The 25,127-nt window shown below is 35.9% G+C and overlaps 1 protein-coding gene across 2 annotated transcripts in view; it reads left to right on the top strand.

Annotated features, from left to right (window-relative positions):
• The window catches only part of PNPT1 (polyribonucleotide nucleotidyltransferase 1), a 66,037-nt gene extending 61,525 nt beyond the window's left edge, over positions 1-4,512 (top strand). For both annotated transcript variants that reach the window (XM_001382127.4, XM_007476807.2), the window contains one exon: positions 229-4,512. In XM_001382127.4, the coding sequence (XP_001382164.1) occupies positions 229-387 (159 nt within the window). In that variant the 3' untranslated portion in view covers positions 388-4,512. The remainder of the gene's footprint in view (positions 1-228) is intronic.
• The last annotated feature ends 20,615 nt before the right edge of the window (positions 4,513-25,127 follow it).

Genomic DNA, 25,127 nt, shown 5'->3' on the forward strand with positions numbered 1-25,127 from the left:
GTTGAATCATTGACAGGAACAAGCAAGAACTTTCTTTTCTAAATCATTAGTAGAGAAAAAAGGAATGGGGAGAAGTTATATCTAAAAACCAAAGATGATTAAATTAATTACTCATTTATAGAATACCTAAGTTACTGCTTCTAGAAAGCCTATTGAAGGCATCTTAAATTTTAACTTGTTTAATTGATTTTTCATTCAAGAATAAATCTCTGTTATTATCCACAACAGGTGAAATACTTTGGACGTGACCCTGCTGATGGAAGAATGAGGCTTTCTCGGAAAGTGCTTCAAGCCCCAGCTACGAATGTTATCAAAACTCTAAGTGACAGAAGCAGTATTACAATGGGAGACACTATTTCACAGTCCTCCAGTTCTTCTTCCCAGTGACTAATATGAAAAATATTGGAGATGTTATTTATACAATGATCAAGATTTCAAAAATTCCAGAATGTCATCTTTTGTTCGGATTTACAAATAATATAAACATAGGCCTATTAATTTGTATTAAAATTAGTTTGACTTATCTAGTTAATGTTTAATTTTAGCAAGATATCATTTTTTTTGTTTACAATTATCTTCAAAAATAGAAAAGTAGCATTTTTATATTTTAGAATATACTTATAATCCCCATAGAGAAGTAGTATGGAACAGTAGAAAAAACTGGCTTTGGAGTCACAGAACCTCAGTTCAAATCCCTCTGCTGAAACATTATTCCTATTACATTGGACAAGTGAATACACCTTCCTGGGTTTGAGTTCCCTTATCTCTAAAATAAAGGGGGGCATAGAACTGGATGGGTCCAACTCAAGATCTGTGATCCTTGAAATACTTTTACACAAGAGAGTAGAAATAAGAAAATTATAGAAATAGAAATTTACATTTACAATCCTAATAGGTCTCTTAAGACAGACAAATCTCATTCTTTCTTTTATATAATTAATATCACTTTTCCCTGTTTTTTCTTTTTTTTTTCTTAAAATCATTTTCTTCCATCTTAGAATCAATACTAAGCATTGGTTCCAAGACAAAAGAAGGCAAGAAGCTAGAAGAAGCTTAGGCAAATGAGGTCAAATGATTTGCTCAGGGTTACACAGCTAGGAAGTATCTGAGGCCAGATTTAAACCCAGGATCTCCCTTCTGCAGGTCTGGTCCTCTATCCACTGAACCACCTAGTTGCCCCTGCTTTTTCTTTATAGATTACTATGTAGCCAAATCTGTGTCTGCCTTCTTAGATCAAAAGCTGCTTCCAAATGAATCTGTAAAAATTGAAGCCAAATTTTATAAGAAAAAAATAATCAACAATCCCCTTCTTAGTTGTTTTGTTTTGGTTTTTTAATAGTAGTAAAGACTAGCAGTCTCTAATTAATTGACTTGTTAGATCCCTTAAATAATGAGTTCATAATCTTTTATTGTATCACAAACTCCTTTGATATCTGCCATATTATTGATTCAGAATAAGATTTTCAAATACATAAAATACATAGAATTACAAAGGGAATCAATTACACTTAAATACTTATTAAAATATTTTTATAAAGAAGCTCACAGATCCCAGAACTGATGCCCTAGATGTAAGCTTCTAGAAATGAAGTTGATTTTTAATGCATTTTACACATATATTTCAACATATATATGTGTGTGTGTATATATATATATATATATATATCTTAGAAGAGCACTCTCACAGCTTATATCAATGTACATCCAAAGTTGTATATAAATTTTTATCCAGAAAATATATCTTTCTATATCGAGTAAGATTTGGGTTGTTCTTTAGTCTGCAGTGAAAAGAAAAATTAATTGAATTCCAGCTCTTGTACTTGTGTTTGTGACCTGCCTCTTTGGCTTCACTTTCCTCATCTGTAAAAAAGAGGGTTGGATACTGATCTCTGAAGTCCCATCCCTCCCAATATTTTATCATTCCACATATTGCCCTACATATAAGATAATAGAAAAATTTTAAAGTTGTCAATAGACTTGACCAGAGCACCCAAAGATGATGTAATGTTTCAAATACATCATAATTTTACAAGCCTTTTTCTAGCTTATTTCAAGAAATTTACAAACAAATATGTAAAACTGTCTACTAGAAGAAAAACATTAAAATAGCCACTTTAAGATGGGGGATATAGATCATATACAGGAATTAGAATCTAGGAAAAATAAAAGTTTTACAAAAGTATGACCTACAATTAAAAAGCTAAGACTCCATACTACATAGTAACATTGGATATTAAGGTTTTTTTAGCCAAACTAAGATTTTTTTTTAACATCTGTATTAACATCTAAAATTGCAACAAGGGTAGTAGTTTACCCAGACTTTGGTAAAGTTTTTTATGTTTGCTCATACTATTCTTATCAAAAGATAAAGATGAAGAGATTATATAATAATACAATCAGACTCAGAGTAGTTGCTAATGGTCCTGTGTCAACATGATAGGAGATATCTAGTTGAGTACTTCAGTGATCTGTACTTGCCTCACTACTCATTAACATTTTTTCAATGACTTGGATGAAGATATATAGATAATATGTTCATCAAATTTGTAGAAGTCACAAAGCATGAAATTCAATGAGGATAATTGCAAAAGTTTTGCATTTAGGTACAAAATGTCAACCCCATAACTATAAGATGGGGGAGAGATAGCATCTAAAAAGGATGTGAGGTTTTTAGTACACTGCATTCTCAATATGAGTCATCAATGTGATGTAGCAGCCAAAAATCTAATGTCATTTTGGGCTGCTTTTGGAGGAGTGGGTATACTCTCCAGTAATAAAAAAAGTAATTAATCCCACTTTACCTTTATCAGACCTCATCAATGACATTGTGTTTAGCTCATAATTCAAGAAGAACATTTATATAAGTTGGAAAGTACCCTAAGAAGAACAATTAGAAAGAACCTTTACAAAAATTCTTGATAAAAAATTAGTTGAAGGAACTGGGCGTGGTTAACCTGGAAAAAAAAAGACTCATAGGGTATATGATAGTTCATTTGGCATGTGAGGAAGGATTAGACTTGTTTTGTTTGTCCTTAAAAGGATTTACAAGCAGCAATGGATGGAAGTTAGCAAAGAAACAAATTTGGACTTGTCAGGAAAAACTTCCTAAAAATTTGAACTATCCAAAAATGGAAAAGATTGCTTCCATAGTTGATAGATTCTCCCTCCTTGAAAGTCTTTAGGAAGAGGCTAGATGGTATGATATAATGAGTTTTTCTTTAGGGATCAGTTGAACCAGATGGCTAAGCTTCAGACTCTTAAATACTATATAATATTTTTATGTTTCTCCTTGAAAGTAAAGAGGGTTTACTAAAAATGAAACTTTCTATGGTCTATGATAGAATATGGTTCATTCTACATGAGCAAATTCCCATCTTTCTTGACCTATTCTTTAATGATATATATATATATATATATATATTTTAATACAAGAATCCTTATATTTCCTAATTCTAGAACTGAGAATATTTTAGATAAGTTTTCTATCTTTCCTTTTGTCACAGGGAACTATAACAGCTGAAATGAAAAACAAAGGCTGTATCTAGTAGTCAAAGCATTCATTGGAAATTAGAAGTAGCAAGAAAGGGAAATTAATTCAGTGTTAAGGATAAATAGACTTAACTTTTTCTTCCAAGCTCTTAGAAGAATCCTATTTCTTTTAGAGGTTCATTGCTAGCCTCTACTCATGAAAGTTTCTGCCTTGTTCTTATTTTTATTCAATTATTATTTTTCTTACCTTACTAAAGAAGCCAGAAATTTTACGTCTTTGCATTTATGAGCTTGTTTGCTTGTGTGAAGATTAAATTTGACTCTTCCCCTGACTGTGAAAATGAAAATACTTAACTCTTCCCTAATTATAATAATGAAAATACTTCTCTCCCCTGATTGTGAAGATTAAATTGTAACCCTTGCTTATTTTTAGATTTAATCCTCATAAGAGTAAACACTGTACTTAAAGTTGAATATGAAGATCTGCCCATTTTAGATCTAATCACCAAAGATGTAAACACCCCATTTCACACATTAAGTGGGAGGTCACATGTGCAATAGTGGGTGACGAATCAAAAATCAACTGACTACCCCTGGGCAGTCCTAAAACAAAGCATCAACTGTAATTGGTATACATAAAATTAGAAGACACAGGAAGTGACACAAAAGAAATGTCTTTAAAAGGAGCTATTACTTCCTGTGAGAGACAATTCTTCATTCCTTGGAGTGCTGACAGGACCTGATACCCTGTTCCTGACCGGACTGACACGTGATGTGTGAAAAAGCTGTCTCAACTGCTGGATTGTCTGGAGAAACTATCCTCAGAGAAACCTATACTCTTGAGAGAGGCTCCCTGTATCCCAAGGGCCGAAGCCACTCCGGCTAAGAACTAACTCTCCCTGCCCAGGGACCAGGAGTAAATTACTTAGTGTTTAGGCTAGATATCTTACTTTATCCTCTCTCTGATTTCTTGCTTCACTTTCTACATTTTGTAAATAAATTGTAAATAAAATCTTTTTGGAATTAATTAAATTCCTGGCAACTTAAACCCCCTTTTCCCCTTACACTTGATAGAAACTTAACCCAAGTCCAATGCCCAAATATGGTAGTCACCTCATCACAGTTGCCAGGTAGTATATAGCACCTAGCTTTTGTTCTGTTGCTATCCTTTTTTATTTTATAGTTACTTTTTTTGGTATTATATTCAGTCTCATTAGTAAGCTTCATATCTTTCCAACATCCAATGGCAATTTAGTTGGTACCTGAGAGAAGGAAAATGGTTAAATGTCCTGTTTGCTTATTTTACATAGTATATGATTTTACTGATAACTACCTGCCATGTAAATTAAGAATATTCTAAGATTACCATGGAATGCTTTCCAGAGAGCACTCCTGAGTTAGGCACATACCACTATCATACAATTGTTTTTCCTTTTCTGCCTTGTGTCTTTAATTTCCTTCATGTTATAGGTCTCAGTATATTTATTATTATAATATGAAATATCACTATCTTTGTGAAAGGAAACTAGACCAAAACACATCATAAGCCAAACAGATTTTACTTACTAACAAGGAGAGACATAATCAAATTGTTCTAATATGTTCTAATTAGACAAAATAAGGTTCATTTTGCTAATTTAGCTCTGTTTAACAGTCTTCTCTTTTCTCAGGTGCCATTGTTTAGTAATTTATAACTTTAAAAATAATTAAAACAATCAAAAACTAGGCTGTCAGCAATGATGCCAGTAAAACATAAACTAGAACCAGATCTAATAAAAATGGAAAGGCTTTCAATATGGTACCAGAAATAGATAGTATATTCTGTCTGAGGTACTAAAGTACTGAGACCCAGTACCTGACCTATCTAAGTACAGAGGGAGGCTCAGCATTACCATCCAGGTAGACCCAGATCATGAATCAGCTGCCTAGGGTATCTAGTAGAAGAGAAAAAATAGAAAATTGCCTTCATATCTGTACAACATATGCTACTTCAAGGGGACAGAGGAAAATATAATTTTGGACTATATTAATTTGTGATATCCTTTAATTAATTAATTTGTGAGGTCCTTGCCCAAATACCAATGAGCTGATATACTCTGGAAGAAATGAACCACATTTTCTTCCTGTGGGTAGACAACAGGAAAGATTGATTGATGGCTGTAAGTCATTGAACAGCTTGAACTACAAAGTATGAAAATTTTAAGTTACCCAAAAAGAAAGCAAGAGAGCATTATTAAACTAAATAGGTCATAGCAAATTACAGATAACTTTTGGGTGAAAAGTATAAGGCTTCAAGGATTTATGTATGATTAGAAAAGAAGTTGAAAGAGAAAAGTTTGGGGTATGACTCTCAAAGAGCTATCGAGTGAATCTTCAAGCTTGCAAAGGTGCTACTGAAGTGGAAAAAGAAATTCTAAGTTGGCCACTAATTCAATTTTTAAAAAAACACTTATTAAGTCCTTACATTAACCATTATTACCACAATTCTCTAGAATAATTAGCTAAAAGAATTTCAGCAAAGTTAATGAAGAGCTGAAGATTTTGCTTCTGAAAATGTAGGCTTCTTAAAGACAGGGACTTGTGTTTTTTATATCTGGCATATAATAGGTTGTTTTATGTTGTTTCTTGGTTTGTTGTTTTAATTTTTTAACCTATAGCTTCTGTCTGAGAATCAATACTAAGTGTTGGTTTCAAGGCAGAAGAATAGGAAGGTCTAGGCAATGGAGGTTAAGTGACTTACCCAGAGTCACACAACTAGGAAGTAGGACCTCTTATCTCCAGGCCTGGCTCTCTCTCCACTGCACCACCTAGATGCCCCTTATAACAGGTTCTTAAACAAGCATTTCCTTGTCACCTATTTGTCAGGCACTATGCCAACCTGAGTATAACATCACAAAATTTGATGGTCACTATTCTAAAAGAGAAAATGACATGTAGGGCTAGAAATATGTAAAAACTAAAATATAAGTAATTTTCTGGAGCAGGTGAGAAATTAGCAATTGGAGGGCAAAGGATAGTAAAGTGGAACCGGGGTTCATTTTGAGTACTGTACTCTAGTATAGTAAAATAGAATCCATAAAATAATAAAATAAAGTACTGTAGTATAGTAAAATAGAATCCATAAAATCAGTCTAAAACTGACTTGTGACATTCTTTAAATTCACCCTCCCCAAAAAAAGAGTGTATTTCATCCTAGAGGCAACAGGCAGCCATGGAAGCTTCTTAAACAGTACAATAACAGGGAACTTAATAAATAAGTAATTAATAAACACTTATAGATATAAAGGACTGGAAGAATTTTGCAGTGGTCTGCATTAAATCAATTATGGTTATCTGCCATAGCCAACTAGTTCTCTTTAATCAAAGTGCCTTTTGGAGTTTTTCTTCCTCTGTCCCTCTCCACTCTTTATTCTCTATCTCTTCTTCTCTTTCCCTCCCCTTTCTTCTCCCTTTCCCTCTATCTCTCCCTCCCTCATTTCCACTGCCATTTTGTTGTACTCCTCATGCATAACTGTTCTGGCAAACTTGAACTGTATCCCACCATGGATGGCTGCCCTAATGGATGCTCCCACATCCTTCCTTGGCAAAATGAAATTAAATCTCACACCTAGCTCTTCAGGCTCTTCATCTTCTCTCCCAGTTCTCCCTATCCCCAGTCATAGTGCTTAATCTCCTGATCACAATCCCAGAGTTTCTGTTCTAGCCCTTGGAAATTCAACTCCTGTCATACATTTCTTCGTGTACCTGAGGCACTCAGGTTACATCAGGAAGCATGAGACAATGGAGAGAAGGCAAAACAGTTCAACCTCATTGTTACTTTTGTTTCCTCTCCCAAAAGAATGAATATACTTTGGATCAGAAAGGATAAAGCAAAATGTCTAACAGACAGCTGAAACCACAAGTGAGTAGGAACACGTTAAAAAATACTCCCTGGATGAATTCAAGTCACTAGGTCCAGGCAAACTGCATCTAAGGTGACTGTCAGACATGACTACTAAGTTACTCATAAAGAATTGTGAAGAATGGGAAGAGCAGTAAAGTGGAGCCAGGGTTCATTTTGAGCCCTATGCTCAAGTACAGTAAAAGTGCAAATGTCCTCATTTTCAAAAAAAAAGAGATGGTCCTTCAGTCTATTAGGCCAATGAGTTTGACTGACTCCTGCAAAATTCTAGAACCCAAAAAATGATCAAGATAAATCTGCATGGATTCAGCAAAAGTAACTCAGGTCACATTGATTTCATTTCCTTTTTGGCAGGGACATTAAAATGGTAGAATTGGTGAATATGGTAAATATATTCATTTAAACTTTAGAAAAGCATTTGACAGTAGTTGCAAGATGGCTCAGTGGATAGAGTGCCAGGCCTGAAGTCAGGAGGATCTGGGTTCAAATTTGGCCTGAGACATGTCTAAACTGTGACCCTGGACAAGTCATTCAACTACAATTGCTTAGCCCTTACTACTCTTCTGCCTTGGACTTGATTCTTGTATCAATTCTAAGGTAAGGGTTTAAAAAAGAAAAGAAAAGCATGTAACAAATTCTCTCATTTTATGTTTATGGGGAAAAAATAGAAAAACAACATTTAGATGATGCTTCAAGAAGTAGACAGTAGTTTGATGTGAGAAGGAAGTCTTTGGTATGTCCTAGGGATCTATCTGCACTTGATCTTGTGCTGCTTGACATTTTTCTCAATGGCTTGGTTTTAATCATATGCCTGTCTGATTTGCAGACAAAACAAAGCTGGGAGGGATATTTAACACACTCAAAAACATTGATAGTCTCTTGGCTATTAGGTCTAATCTAATAAAATGAAACTGTAATAAATATAAAGATTTATACTTAAGTTCAAAAAAATCAACCTCCCAGGCACAAAATCAAGGAGCATTTTCTAAACAGTTATGTATAAGGCAACATGCTAAACACTGAGATACAAATAAATGTACAGTCTTTGCCTTCAAGCAGAACTACACAGGGACCTAACCATTTGTAGGAAAAAGACTTGGGTCTATAAGGTCAAACAATGGTGAGATGTGACAGCCAAAAAGCAATTTAAGGTTACAGTAAGAAAAACATGGTATTGGCAAAAATGACAAATAGAGTAACAATCTAATAGGGCTGTAGAAACACAGGCATTCTAATATACAGTTGTGTACTGTTCCAACCATTCTAGAAAACAATTTGAAATTGTGCACAGAAAGTGACTAAAATGTCAGTGTCCTTTGATTCCAGAGAGTCTACTGCTTGGCTTTGCCCTTAGTATGTCAATGACAAAAAAAAAAAAAGCCCCAGGTACATGAAAGTATCTATAGCAAACCTGTCCAGGAGCAAAGAACTGAAAGAGTAGATGCTATAAGATTAAAATTAATATCCAATAACTCCAAGTATTATATTTTATAAGATTTATTAATAATCACTTGAAGTAGAGGAAAGTAAAAACCATGAGTAAAGACAAGTTTATCAGACCTTGAAAGCAGAAGAACGAGAGGGAAGAGTTACAGAAACTTTTATCTACAAAATGTAAGGACGTAATGTGGGAATGAAAGAAATGGAGTCCTAGGGTACAAAATTCTGATTACACAATGCCTATAATTGGGGAATACCTGACCAAGTCATGGTACATAAACTGTGCTAAAAGAAACAATGAATATGATAAATACAGAAAAGCATGGGAAGATTGATGTGAACTGATTAAAAGTAAACAGAGCCAGGAAAACAATGTACACAATGACTACCACAAAGTAAATGAGAGGAGAAAGGGGAAAGGAACATGAATTCATTAAGTATTTACTTTGTGTCAGACACTATGCTAAGTGCTTTACAAATATCTCATTTTATTCTCACAACCATAAAAGTTGAGTGGCTATTTTTAGCCTCATTTTATAGTTAAGGAAACTGAGGCAGGCAGAGGTTTGAGTGACTGACCTAAAGTCATGCAGGTAGAAAGTACATTTACCCTCAGATAATTCCTATCTCCAGGCCTAGTGCTCTAACCACTGTGTGAAAATTGGATTTAGCTATCTCCTGATTGTAACAATGAAGGTACTTAGCTCTTCCTTTATTGGGAAGATTGAATTGTAATCCACAGTCTATTTTAGATTTTAATCCCCCAAAGGTGATAACTCAGTGTTTTAAGTAGATCTGTCCATTTTAACTACAAAAGGGTGTTAAAAAATTACAAAAGGTGAACTAACCAAAAAAGGTGATAAGTAACCCAAAATGTATAATCTAACCAAAGAAGGTGTGAACTAAAGAGTGGGCAGTCCTGGAGAAAAGCATCTGCTGTGATTGGTAGATGTGAAATTTAGGGGAGGTGGCACAAGGGGAAAAGATCTTTAAAAAGAGGACCAGAGGCCAGAAGAAGAGATATTCGATTCAATTCCAGGAGATCGAAGAGTTCTCAGACTCGGAGTTGGACTAGAGGAACTGGACCCCTGGAGGAACTCCTACAGGAGACCTCAGACCTCAGACTGCTTTTCCTTTTAGATGGTCACTGTTGGTGAATGGAAAGCTGACTTAGTGACCCTGCCTTTCTCGGAGATGTAAACCTCTCTCTGTCTTGAGTCTCTTTTCCCTGATTAGAGCCTTAGTATTTCTACCTGGCTCAGAGAAAGCCATAGTTTCCTCTCTCTCTCTCTCTCTCTCTCTCTCTCTCTCTCTCTGTGTGTGTCTGTCTGTCTGTCTCTCTGTCTCTGTCTCTGTCTCTCTGTCTCTGTCTCTCTGTCTCTGTCTCTCTCTCTCATTCCTTAATATCTTCCCTTTATTGTAAATAAACTACCATAAATTACATTTTACTTTAGTAATTCATTTTGGGATTTAGAAGCTAAATCTCTGGCAAACACCTATATAAATATTCAGAGTCCAACCACAATTAAATTTAACATAAGACATCTAGAACAAGAATAATTCCTTTAATCAAAATATTTTGTCATTCTACCTCTCCCTCTTTCTTGCCATTCCAAACACTCTTTATCCTTACTATGATTTGCAGTGCCTTCATCCCTTAGTTCTTTCTCAACCCTGCACTGCTACATGGTCTTCCTTTCCCCATCATGACCCCTTGGAGACCTAATTAAACTCTACACTGTCCTCTTCTCTCAAGTCCCTTGCCCCGATATCCCATCAAAATTCTTGCCCTGCTAAGCCTGATCCCTAGATTACTCCCACCATCTGCTGCCTTAGCTCCTACTTCTTTGCTGCTGAACAAAGCTGAAGAAACTCACAAAACCATGTTGACTGAGCTCTCCACAAATTATTTTGGATAATCTCAACAGGGCCCCCACTACAGCAAGGCAATGGTTTTAAATGCAATTCACTCTGCCACTCACCACAGTGCCTTTTTCCTTCTTATACCTCCTTAAACTTCCCAACTCCCCACCCCCCACGCCCTCAGCTTACCTCAAATTTCACTGAAAGGAAGCTGAAGCCATTCACAAAGAACTCTCCCTTCTCCTCTTCATATTACTCCCCCATTCTTCCCTCATTCTCTCCTTGACTCACATGAAGATGTGATCCTTCTTGCCTAGGCAAGTCCTCCACTTGCACAAGCAATCCCATTCTCTACTGTTTTCTCCAACCAAGTGTCTCCTCTATCATCTCAATTCTAACTAATCTTTAATCTCACTGTTTGTTTACTATTTCTCTATTGCCTACAATCCCTTGTCTCCTCATCAAAAAAAGAAAAACCTTCATTTGATTAGTCTATCTCTGCTAGATAAGTTCTATATTAAAAATCATATTTCTCTTTTTCTGTGGCTAAATTCCTTGAGAAAACTATCTACAGTGGTACATCCTTTTCCTTTCTTTACTCTTAATGCTGCTTTCCAATTTTCCAATTTCCAACTACATCATTCAAGAGAAATTACTCTATTCTAAGTTATAAATCTCTTAATTCTCAATCCTTATTCTTCCTGAGACCTCCCTGTAGTCTGATACTGTCAATCATCCTTTTCTCCTTAATACTATTTTCTTCCTATGTCCAGTGACACGACTCACTCCTGGTTCTCTTATCTTTCTGACCTCTTTTCTGTCTCCTCTAATGGATCTTCATAAAGGCTGTATCCACAAACTGTATTTTCCCCAAGGCTCTTTCCTAAACATTCTTCTCCTGCCTTTTTCTCTTGATCACATAAGCTCCCATGGATTCAATTATCATTTCTATGCAGATGATTCTGAGATTTATTTGGTTCACCCTAATTTCTCATCTCCAGGCTCATATCTCCAATTGCCTATTGGACATTTCAAGCTGAATGTCTCAGACATCTGCAGCTAACTGTGTCCAAAACAGAATTATTCCCTCATTCCCCAAATCCTTTCCTCTTCCTAACTTCATTATTCCTATCAAAGGTACCACCATCCTTCCAGTTACTCAGGCTCACAAACCTAGACTTTATCCTTGACTCCTCACTCTCTCACACTCCCCACATCCAATCAGTTGCCAAGACTTGTCCATGCTCCCTTTGCTACATCCCTTGTATGAGTTCTCTTCTCTCCTGATACCACCACCTAGTGCAAGTCCTCATCTATCCTCATCTAGACTAGGGCAATATCCTCAAGTTTATGCACTCCAGTTCATCCTCCAGTCACCTGTCAAACTAATCTTCCATGAGGACAGTTAATCATGTCACTTCTCTAGTCAATAAACTCTTGCAGTTGTTTAGTCATTTCAGTCATATCAGACTCTTTGAGATTTTGTTCACAAAGATGCTAGAGTGGTTTTCCATTTCCTTATCCAGATCACTTAAAATGTGAGAAACTGAGGCAAACAAGGTTGTGACTTGCCCGAGGACACAGAGCTTTTAAATGTCTGATGCTAGATTTGAATTCAGGGAAACCCATCTTCCTGGCTCCAGGCATGACACTATCCATTAAGCCACCTAGCTACCTCAATAAACTGGTGGTTCCCTATTAACTCTCAGATCAAATAAAAACGTATGTTTTGATTTTAAAGTTTTGCCCAATATGGCTCCTTCCAACCTTTCCAATATTTCCATACCTTACTCCCCTCCAAGTATTTTGTAATCCAGTAATATTTGCCTCCTTGATATTCCTTACACATGACATTCCATCCCTGGATGTCCCCCATGTCTGGAACTCTCTCCCTCCTCAATTCTGTCCCTTACCTCCTCTGGCTTCCTTCTGTTCTCAGTTGAAGTACCCCCCCCTTCTGTGAGAAGCCTTTCCTAGCCCTCCTTGATCTTAGTGCCTTCTCTCAGAGATTACCTCCAATTTATCCTGTATGTAGTCTATTATACATAGTTGTTTACATGTTGTCTCCCTCATTAGACTGTCAGCTCCTTGATAGCAGGGACTGGTTTTTGTCTTTCTTTGTACCCCAGCACTTAACACAGGGCTTGACAGATAGTAGGTAGATGCTTAATGAATGCTATTTGACTTCCAGGTAGCTCCCATTGCATTTTATAAATTCTGAAAAAGGAGATTTATAGAAAGATGTGGACAATAATTATATGATGCATGATCCACAACAATGACATGACAGGTCCATCAAAGTATTTTTCTGAATACAAAGCTGCCATTTTACTTTATCAGCTTATTTTACACATTTTTTTTTGCCTTTATTCTGTGTGCTCACTTCTGATCATTTCTTCAGAACAGAAAGTACCCTTCAGCATCCCTTAATGCATTTTGACTCTTTGGAAAGCAGACTTTCTTAGATTTTAGTTATAGCATATTAGAGCTAAGAAAGACTTGATCATGCCTCATATGTAAAACAAGAGGAATGAATTAGGTATCTTTGAGATCCCTTTATGCTCTAAAATTTTTAATGTATTCTGTGAAGCATTTTGGCAGAGTTAGGTCAGTCTTGAAGTCAGTAAGATTTAAGTTCATATTCAACTGCTTTCACGTGTTAGCTGTATGACTATAGAAAAGGTACTTAGCCTTCCAGTGCCCCAGACAACTTTAAAAAACTAAATTATAGAGGATGAATTGTACTAAATGGCCAGTAATATTTCTTTCAACTCTCAATTTTGTTTCACTGATTTGGTAAATCTTCCCCTCTGCATAATGTAGGGAGTTTACACATTGAAGTTTTTTGTACGTTGATATTACATATCCATAACACATACACATACAAGCACAATTAATAACTTCATCTTTAACCAATATTTTACTTTTTGTTTCAAAGTATAACTTCCCTTCAAATAAAATCAGAGTACAAAAGTTTTTGCAATACAAGTACAATTTGACAATTCTAATTAGTTAAAATAGACTAGAAAGAATGAAGAGGCATTACTAGAATAAGACAGCTAGTGAGGCAGCAGTGTAAGCATCATCAACTTAGAAGTTTGCTAGGAGAAATACAGAAGTTCACTTCATCCTCTGAATATTGACAAAAAAAGGGCAAAATATGGGAACAGTGAATATCAGAAGAGTTATGGGAAGATAAACATAGTAGTGCATTGTTGATGGAGCTATGAATTAGTATACCCATTTTAGAAATCAATTTGGAATTATGCAAATAAAGTACCTAAAATGTCTTTGCTCTTTGACCCAGAGATTCTATTACTAGGCTTATACCTCAAGGAGGCCACTGATAAGAAAGTTCCCAGATACACCAAAATTCATAGCAGCACTTTATGTGTCAGCAAAGAATTGGAAATAAAATAGATGTTGCCCATATATATTGGAGAATGATAAAATGTGATGCATGAATGTATGTAACAGTTAAATTAGTTTCTAGTAATAAAAGTATTAAATTTTATGAGGTTTATTAAGATTATTAGAAATCAAGGATACAAAATAATAAACCATGTTTGTGCCCATGGCTGATTAGCCAATTCAGAACCCCCACGCTTAGCTTACTTACATCATTGCAAAGTGGAAGAATAGAGAGGCCACTGAGGCAGAGAGCCAGTTAAATACTCATTGTGATCTCGCCCAGGTGGAGACTCAGGTGAGATTATAGGGAATTCTGGGAAATACCAAGGGCTTCTGGAATTGAAGTCTAGGGTTCAAATCCCTATTTTACATGCACTGGAACATTATCGTGCTGTGAGAAATGACAAATGTGATGAATACAGAGAAGCATGTAAAGAATTACACGAACTGATTCAGAAAACCAAGAATACATCATACATAATGTATAAAACAATGTACATTGAACAACCAAACACATACACATATATACTCACAAAATCAAAAGTGGATATTGCAAAATTATAAAAAACAATAACAACAAGAAACATGGCTTGAAAGAAGAGCTATAGAGGCAGGTAGGTTGGCTTGGTGAATTGAGACCCAGGCCTAGAGACAAGGTCCTGGGCTCAAACATGACCTCAAATACTTTCTAGCTGTAACCCTGGGGAAGTTGCATAACCCCCATTGCTTAGCCCTTACCACTTTTCTGGGTTGTTTTGTTTCTTTTAAAAAAGAGCTATAAGGGGGAAGCTGGGTAGCTCAGTGAATTGAGAGCCAGGCCTAGAGATGGGAGGTTCTAGGTTCAAATCTGGCCTCAGATACTTCCCAGCTGTGTGACCCTGGGCAAGTCACTTAACCCCCATTGCTTAGCCCTTACCACTTTTCTGCCTTGGAACCAATACCTGGTATTGATTCCAAGACAGAAGGTAAGGGTTTTAAAAAATTTAATTTAATTTAATTTAAAAGAGCTACAAGAAAGCATTTCCACCCCACTCCTTTTCAGAGGTATGAGGTCAAGTCTGGTTCATTGTACATGTTTTCAGATTTTATGCACTGATTGTGCTGCTTTTTCTTTTGTTTTTGTTTTTGTCTTTAAAAATTCTAGTATTTAGGACAGGTCACTGGGAAGGGAAATAATGGAGGTAAATAAGATAGCACATCAATAAAAACTTTTTTTTAAATAAAGTAGTTGATTTTTTCTGTATCCTAGCACTCACCACAAGCAGTTAGATGTAAAAATAGATGAAAGACAATAAGTAGTAGTTTAATTAATCTCTTGTAATGCAAATTCAGTACACGTTAATACAGAAGTGAAACTAGGAGTCAGATTTACTTTTCATCATCTAGAATATTATCCCATCTTAAACTGAAAGATTCTTTAGGCATCTTCCTTGATAGATAAGGGTACTATTTTGTTTCCCAGCCAGTACAAGTTATTGTAGGAGTCATTAACAGAAAGAGAAAACTCTGTACTATGCCAGTAATTACTCCTAATTGGGAAGCTTTTTCCCAAATTCATGTAGTTAGACAGTCATGTGAATGGTTCATTCCAAATCAAAAGAACCAGAATTATGCATTTTTAAAATCCATCAAGCAAAGAAAATAGAGATAGTAGGATGAATTTTTATTTCAAAATAAAATTATATCTGCTTGTAATTATTCATACTTGAAGTACATTTGCCCAAATAGAAGAAATTATCATGTTATATTTAAAATTGTCCTAATTGATGTGATTGGCGCTTCTGGTTTTATGGATACTACTAGAAAAATTACTCAAAGCACATCCTAGTTTCCAAATGTTTAGGAGGTTATATTTTATGAGCACCTGGAACAGAGCTTGAGATTATGTTATATGTTGAGCACCATGCTAGATGCTAAAGGAATAGAAAAGTAAAATGAAATTTGGTCCCCATGAAATTCATGCTCTCTTTGGGAAACATAAAGAAATAAGATAACCCTACTTTTAAGCAAGGAAACAAAGTGGAGAAAAAACTGTGAAAGGAGATAGTGTCTGATATTAATAATAACAGACGCTGCTATAGCTCTATAGTTAGGAGCAGTTAGGTGGCTCAATGAATAGAGCACTGGGTCTCAAGTCAAGAAAATAAGTTCAAATCTAGCCAGACACTTCCTAGCTTGTGTGATCCTGAGCAAATCACTTAGTATCCATCTGCCTCAATTTCCTCATTTGCAGAACATGGATAATAATAACACCTACCTCCCAGGACTGGTGTGAGAATCAAAAAGATTACCAATGGTAAGGCACTAAGCATAGTGCCTGGCACATAGTAAATGTTAGCAACTATTATCATTATCATCTAGTCCAGTCCCTTTATTTTACAGTTGAGCAAACTAAGGGCTATCAGAGGTAAATGAGCTACTCACCACTAGTAAAAATAGAAACCAAAAGAAGAAAACAATATGATTCTGTGCCAGAAAGATAGAATTGTCCCAAATCCTGTAATTTCATGACTTTTTTAAAGCAAGTTTACCTGACTGAAATTGAACTCAGCAGAGGCCACTAAACTTTCTGAGGCCACTAAAATGGTTGCAGTATTTTAACTGAAGGTATTTGGTCAAATGGAATTAATAGATTGTCATCAGGTTCTAAAAGCTATCCACAGTGAACATTGCTCAGTGTTAAGGCAGAAGCCCATGTCAGCAGCAGCACAAACATCTGAGGCTCTATGCTTTAAGTCCATATAATATACAGTTCTTGTCCTTAAGAAGCTTAAAATTCAAGCTGGAGAAAGAAACCTAGAAAATGGATGGCAATAAAATGTAGGACAGGGCTATACTAAATATATGATATTATGCATTAAGAACTACAGAAATTTCAGTGGACTACAATTAGTAAAGAAGATGGATTTGAGGGGGATCTTGAAGGAAATATAGGATTTAGATAATCAGCAAGGAATATTTCAGGCAGAAGGAAGCAATGAACAAAGAATAGTAGCTATATATGTATATGGGACTTTTACAGAAAAGTAAGAGCAGTTGACAATCTCTCAATTGAGAAATTTTGACTAAATGTTTCTAAGGGCCCTTCTACCTCTAAACCTTATCGGAGCTGCATTTAGTCTACTCTGATCTTAATATCAGGCCAACAAAAGGGTCTATATGGCACCTCCCAGCTGACCCCATTTACCATTTTGTAGTTTCATCATTGCTATAATTCTAGATAATTTTAGTGTTAAATGTTAATGTAATTAATTTCATCTATTATATATAGACCAGTGATTTCATTGACATAGGAAGTTCTTCTGCTAAGGCAAGTAGACTTCTTTGTAACTTACAGTTTTAGAAAAGTTAGACAATGGTATAAAACTCATATGGAAACAATCCCTGCTAGCCAAATCTTGACTTAGTAAATCATGAATTAACATTATATTGTATTGTAGTTAATTTTGTTAAACTTTTCCTAATTACATTTTAATCTGGTTTGACATAAGTTTAACATCTCTGAGCTAAAGCATTGCGGTTAAGTAACTTGCCTAGGGTCTTGACCAGAAAGAGACAGAGGAAGGACTAGAACTCAGGTCTTCCTGAATCTGAAGCCAGATCTATCTACTATGCCATGCTACCTTTCAATAATAATAGCTGACACTTATAGAATTATCCACGATTTCAAAGACCCTGGGAGATAAATACTTCAGGTACTGCTATCCCCCTTTTACAGATGAAGAAAATGAGACTAGATAGTTAAGTGACTTGCCCTTAATGAGAAAGTCAGTATTTCAGAGACAGAATATGAATCCAGATTTACTGGACTCCAAATCTCGCACTATATTTGCCATGACATATTTTCAATACTATGCATATTTTTTAGTGAATCATCTAGACAATTTAAAAATTGAAGCCTTTTGTTATATATTCATGGAGCAATAAATTAGTTTTGCAATAACTGGGGCTTCAAAGTGGCACAGTGGGCAAAGCTCTGGGCCTGAAGTCAGGAGGACTTGATCTTGAATATTATCTCTCGTTCTACCTCAGTTTTCTCATCTGCAAAGTGGGAACAATAACCTACCTCCCAGGATTGTTTTGAGGATCAAACAAGATAATAAGTATAAAGTGGTTAGCACAGTGTCTGGCACATATTAAGCACTATATAAATAATATTACCTTGCTTTCATTGTTTTATTTATGGAATGTTTGTCAGACAGTAATAGATTTACAGCTGGAAAGCATCTTAATGTCAACTGAGTAAAGTTCAGGATTCCAGTATGCAGGAGGGGGGACACTGTAAGACAGGTAAGAGCAGGTTGCTTCTGGGGAGAAAGTAGAGCAAGTAATCCTTATTGAGGGGAAATACATTTAATTCAAAAGGGTAAGGATGGAAAGAGGACCCAGTGAAAAAGAAAGCACCCAAACTGCTAAATCCCAGTGGATTCTTATGGAGTACTTATGAGGGTCAAGCACGACTAGAAATTGTAGAAAAGGAGCCTGCATCTTGTGTGCAAGTCAAGGTTTGTCCCGGCACTAATTCATGGTGGAGGGAACATCTAGGGAAGTGGTGGGCTAGTTGCTATTTAAATTCCTTGTCATTGGGAAAGGGGGCTTTAAGGCATTACCCTACATCTTACTTTGCTCAAGTGACTCAGAGGTTATAGTTTCCCAATTTCTTAGTTTAGCAAGACAGAAGCAACTGGTCCTAATTAAAATATCTTTACAATCATCTCATCTAACCCTTCATTTTGCTGATGAAGAATCTGACAAAGAGGTTAAGTGACTTGCCCAAGGTCGCAGAACTAGTGACAGAACTTGGATTTGAACCCAGATCATGACTATAAATCTATCATTTTTTCTAATGCATCTGATTCTCTATCAGAATTTTTCTTTCACTCATATGGGTTATATGTACATCTGTTGCAAAGAAAAATCTTATTAAATACTTTAAAGGCATAGTGGTTTGTTTTTTTAAGAGAAGCAAAAATTGAGCAATAAAACAAAATTCTCCCTCAAAGTAATTTGGTTATAAAGGCCAATTTTATTGTAATATCAAATGTCAAAAGAAGCCCAAAGTGATCATGTAAGATCTAGACATCTTTGTTATACCATAAACATCCCACAAAAAATTTTATTGAGAATTGTTCCATTCCAATGGACCTAAAAGTCTTGTTCCCACTGAAAGGATGATAAATATATTTTGATATGCTGAAAAAGATTTTGTCCAGAAACTACATAAATTCTCAAATGGAGATTCTTCACCACTAGCATTCCATGTATGTAAAGGTTAAGGTTAAGAAATTTATTCAAGAACCAAGTTCTGCAAAAAGAAATAGAAAAAGATAAACCATTTAAACTAACCATAAACAGAATAAAATACCTGGGATCATACCTTCCAAAATGAACTCATGAACTACATGAACATAATTATAAACTTTTTACACAAAGTCAGAATTAAATAACTGGAGAAATATTAATTGCTCATGGGAATTCCATGCTCAATGGGAGATCCAATATAATTTACATGACTATCATACCTAAACTAATATACTTATTCAATGCTATCCCAGTTAAATTACCAAAAATTTATTTTATTGAGTTAAAAAAATAACAACAAAATTCATCTGGAAGAACAAAAGATCTAGAATATCAAATGAATTAATAAAAAATGTACAAGAAAGCTAGCAGTACCAGATTTTAAATTGTATTACAAAGCAGTAATTATCAAAACTATCTGGTACTAGCTATGAAATAGAAAGGTAGATCAGTAGAACAGAACAAACATACAACAAACAGTAGTAAAAGATTAGAGTAACCTTGGGTTTTGTAGAACTATGGATCCAAGTTTTAGGAATAAGAACTTGAACTTTGATAAAAATTGCTGGGATAATTGGAAAGTAGTTTGGCAAAAAGTTAAGTATAGACCAATTTCTTACACCACTCACTAAGATAAAATCAAAATGAATACATGACCTAGACATAAAAGGAGATATCATAAGCAAATTAGAACAAGGAACATGTTACCTATCAGATTTATGGATAGGAGAAGAATTTATGAGTAAATAAGAGATGGAGAGCACTGTGAAATGTAAAGTGTAGATCATTTTGATTACACTAAAAAATTTTCTGTAGAAATAAAATTAATGTAGCCAAGATCAAAAAGAAAGCAGGAAGTTGAGGAGGGAGGAGATTTATACAAAGCTTCTCAGAGGTCTCATCTGATCTAACCCCTCATTTTGCTGATATCAAATTTACAAAACTAAGACCCATACCCTGATTGATATATGGGTAAAAGATATGAACAGTTTTTGGATAAAGTAATCAGCCATATATAGATATATGGAAAAAATGCTCTAAATCATTAATGATTAGAGGATTGCAAATCCCAACCACATCTCTCATCAGATTGGATGAGATGATAAAAGGGCAAAATAACCAGTGTTGTATGAGATGTGGGGAAATGGGGACACATATTGTTGGTGCAAATATGAAATGATCAAACTATTTTGGAGAGCAATTTGGAGTTATTTCCAGAGTTATGAAACAATATAGACCCATAGACCCAGCATTTGCTGGGTCTGAGTTCCAAGGAGATGAGGTGAAAAGGGAAAGAGCCTGTATGTTCCAAGGTAGTTACAGCAGCTCTTTTAGTGGTGGCAAAGAATTGGAAATAGAGGGAATCTCCATCAAGTGGAGATGGCTGGACAAATTGTAGTGTATGATTGTGATGGAATACTACTGCACCACAAGAAATTATGAGTAGATTAATTTTTTTCAAACTTGGAAAGACCTTCATGAAGTAATGAAGAGTAAAACAATTAGACCCAAGAGAATATTACATATAGCTATAAAACTATTTGATGACTAGCCTATGAATGTCCACTTCCAGAGAATAAACTGAAAAATATACACACAAAAGACATACACACAGATATTTGCTGTTGTTGAATGATACTTTCTATGATGTATAAAGAAGAAAAGACAGAGATATCGATATCTTGAAATAAATCATATTAACTAAATTTTTTATTTAAAACAAGATTTTATTTTTACCAATTACATATAATAACAAATTTCCACATAAGTTTTCCAGAATTATGTGATACAAATTATTTCCTTGTCTTCCTTTCCTCCCCTCTCCCAGAGCTGGTAATCAATCTATGCTATACATGTATTATAATGCAAAATATATTTCTATATCACTTATTATTTTAAGAGAATAATCATATAAAAACAAAACCCCCAAAACCCAAATCAACTTTAGTGAAAAATTGCATGCTTTGATCTTCATTCTGACTTCATTAGTTGTTTTTCATGTTGTTTTGTTTTAATTTAAACCCTTACCTTCCATCTTAGAATCAATACTGTATATTGGTTCCAAGGCAGAAAAGTGGTAAGGGCTGGGCAATGGGGGTTAAGTGACTTGCCCAGGGTCACACAGCTGGGAAGTGTCTGAGGCCAGATTTGAACCTAGGGCTTCCCATCTCTAGGCCTGGCTCTCAATCTACTGAGCTACCCAGCTGCCCCCATCCATTAGTTATTTCTCTAGATGTGAATAGCATTCTCTGTCATAAGTTCCTCAGAATTGCCCTGTATTATTGTATTGCTGAGAGTAGCTAAACAGTATATCATTCCACAACATTGCTGTTAAGAGTGTACAATGTTCTCCTGGTTCTGCTTATTTCATTCTGCATCAATTCATGAAGGTCTAAATAAAATTTAGTGAAAGAAATTTATTCAAGAGACAGAGATAAATATATGTCAATGGCCTGGGAACTTGCCTGTTTTAAACCTCACTGAAAATTGATTATCATCAAATCTAGACTTGAAAAATGAACCTAAGTGTTTATCCAATCTAATTAAAGTGTGATTTCATGATAAGAATTAAAGAATTATGAAATCAGTGGCAAATCCTATAAAATAAGTAACTTGAAGCAAAAAAAAATTCAGTTGTAAAGTTTATTGCATATGGCAAAAAATTTAACTAGTTTGCTTTGTCCCTCTTAATTATTTTCTGGCTGCTAACATAGAAAAAATATCAGTTATTCATTCACCAGAGTTAATGTCTGACAATGTTCTTATACTTAATAAAGTATTTTCATGTCAATATTGATAATAAAAATATTCTTTCAAGGGGTGGAGCAAAGATGACAGAGAAGGTGTAGGGGACTATCTGATTTTTACCAAATTACTCTCCAAAAAGCAATGATATAACACCTCATAATGAATTCTAGAGTAGAATAACCCCCCAAAAAGGTAAGGTGAAATAATTTTTCAGTTCAAAACATCTTAGAAGGCCAGCATGAAGGATCTAGTGCACTGGGGTGGAGGCGGAGCACAACACACTAGAGCAGGCCCCACAGAGGCAACAGGCTTTGAGCATCACTGAAGCAGTAGCCAAGGCTTCTGGAGCTCTTAGCCACAGATGGCAAGGGGGGTTGGGGGATGAGACAACTACTCAGAAGGAGATTTGCTGCTTCTGAGTACAAGACTCTTGTCACATTGCCCAGAACCAAGTCTCAGTCCTGGGACACAGTTGCAGGGTGAGAAGGAACATCATCACTTGTAGTGACAGGGAAGCAGAAGACTCTGGTTACTGTTCCAAGGGGTAAAAGAGTGCTTGTGGTTACTCCCAGACCAAAGCACAAGTCAGGAGAGTATTAAACCCACATTTCCTTACATCACCTTGGAAGAACTGAAAGTAGATAGATTCCTCAGTGTCAGCTCTGAAGACAGCTGTAAAAAGAACCTGATGCTTGGAACAGTCATCCTTTCACCACAGTTATAGAGTCCAACTTTAACCATTTTTAAACTAAAAGAAAAGAAAAAGGCAGAAAAAAGAGCAAAAAAAAAAAAGAAACAATGCAGAAAGATAATTTGGTGACAGGGTAGACTCAAACTCAGAAGAAAACAAAGTCAACAATGCTACATCCAAAGCCTCTAATAAAAATACAAATTTCTCTCAAGTCCAAGAAGAATTAATGAAGAAGCTCAAAAAGGATTTTAAAAATCAAATAAAGAAATGAAAGTGATACAGGAAAATCATGAAAAAAGGCAAAGGAGGCAAAAAAAATACTGAAGAAATTAATATCTTAAAAAAAGAATAGGCCAATTGGTAAAAGAGGCATAAAAATCCAAAGAAGAGAACTTCTTAAAAAGCAGAATTGGAGACTTCCAGTCAAGATGGCGGCTTAGAGAAAGCTAAAGTTCAGATCTCCGGAAAACCCTTCCCGACCAATCTCAAACTATAAGCTCCTAAAGCACCGAAATTCAAAATGATCAACAGCATAGACCCTGGGAATCCTCCTCCTAGACCTGGACCTGGATCAAAAGGTACGGCCCCCCTCAAAAGCCAGAACTCGATGATCACTCAGACCTAAGGGGTAGGAGCGCAGAGTCCAAGGCTCCGGGAAGCCGCAGCCCCTCCCCCCTCAGAGAGCAGGGTCCTTTGAAACAACAGCAACCCTCAGGGCTGGCAAGACAGCCTCACGGCCAGCTATTCTGAAGGCAACTTCCAGAAAGCAACCCAACCCAGTCCAGTCAAGGGGGCACCTTAGCAGCAGGGAAACAGAGAGAACCGGGGGAGAGTATGGCCCCCTGGTCCGACCCTTCCATTCCAGTTCCAGTGAAAGTCATTGCCTTAAGGCATACTCAGTTTAACCCAGGGAAAGCTCATAGAACCAAAAATCTGCCCAGGACTAAAGCCTCTGAACACCAGAGAGAGATAAGAAAAGCTAATCCTCCCCATTCAGAGATGGCAAACTCCACAGAAGCACAGAAGCCCCAAAATCCCAAGAAAAATAAGAAGAAAGGGGCAACTTTGGACACATTCTACGGAGCCAAAATACAAAATACAGAGGAGATAGAAGACGATACACAAGAAAATGCTCTGAAACCTTCCAAAGGAAATGGAAACTCTCCACAAACCCATGAAGAATTTGAATCAGAAATGACCAAAAAGATGGAAGCCTTCTGGGAGGAAAAGTGGGAAGTAATGCAAAAGAAATTCACGTATCTACAAAACCGGTGTGACCAAACTGAAAAGGAAAACCAGGCTTTAAAGGCCAGAATCAGGCAACGGGAGGACAACGATCATGTAAAAAAGCAAGAATTAAAAAAGCAAAGCCAAAACACCAAGAAATTAGAAGAAAACATAAAATATTTCACCAACAAGGTGACAGATCTGGAAAATAGAGAGAGAAGAGATAATTTAAGAATAATTGGACTTCCAGAAAAGCCAGAAATAAACACCAAACTGGACATGGTGATACAAGATATAATCAAAGAAAATTGCCCAGAGATTCTAGAACAAGGGGGCAATACAGCCACTGACAGAGCTCACAGAACACCTTCTACACTAAACCCCCAAAAGACAACTCCCAGGAATGTAATTGCCAAATTCCAAAGCTCTCAAACAAAAGAAAAAATCCTACAGGAAGCCAGAAAAAGACAATTTAGATATAAAGGAATGCCAATCAGGGTCACACAAGACCTTGCAAGTTCTACTCTGAATGATCGTAAGGCATGGAACATGATCTTCAGAAAGGCAAGAGAGCTGGGTCTCCAACCAAGAATCAGCTATCCAGCAAAACTGACTATATACTTCCAAGGGAAAGTATGGGCATTCAACAAAATAGAAGATTTCCAACTTTTTGCTAAGAAAAGACCAGAGCTCTGTGGAAAGTTTGATACCGAAAAACAAAGAGCAAGGAATACCTGAAAAGGTAAATATTAAGGAAAGGGGAAAAATGTTATCTTCTTCTTTTACTCAAACTCTCTTCTATAAGGACTACATTTATATCAATCTATGTATACTAACATGTGGGGAAAATGTAATGTATAAATAGGGGGTAAATAAAGACCAAATAGAATAATCTTTCTCACACAAAGATTCACATGGGAAGGGGAGGGGAAGAAAACTCCTATAAGAAGGAGAGGAAGAGAGGGTTTTTTACTTAAACCTTAATCTCAGGGAAATCAACTCTGAGAGGGAAAAACATCCAGATCCATTGGGATCTTGAAGTCTATCTTACCCAAC

Source organism: Monodelphis domestica, chromosome 1 (assembly GCF_027887165.1).
Source record: "Monodelphis domestica isolate mMonDom1 chromosome 1, mMonDom1.pri, whole genome shotgun sequence".
NCBI lineage: Eukaryota > Metazoa > Chordata > Mammalia > Didelphimorphia > Didelphidae > Monodelphis > Monodelphis domestica.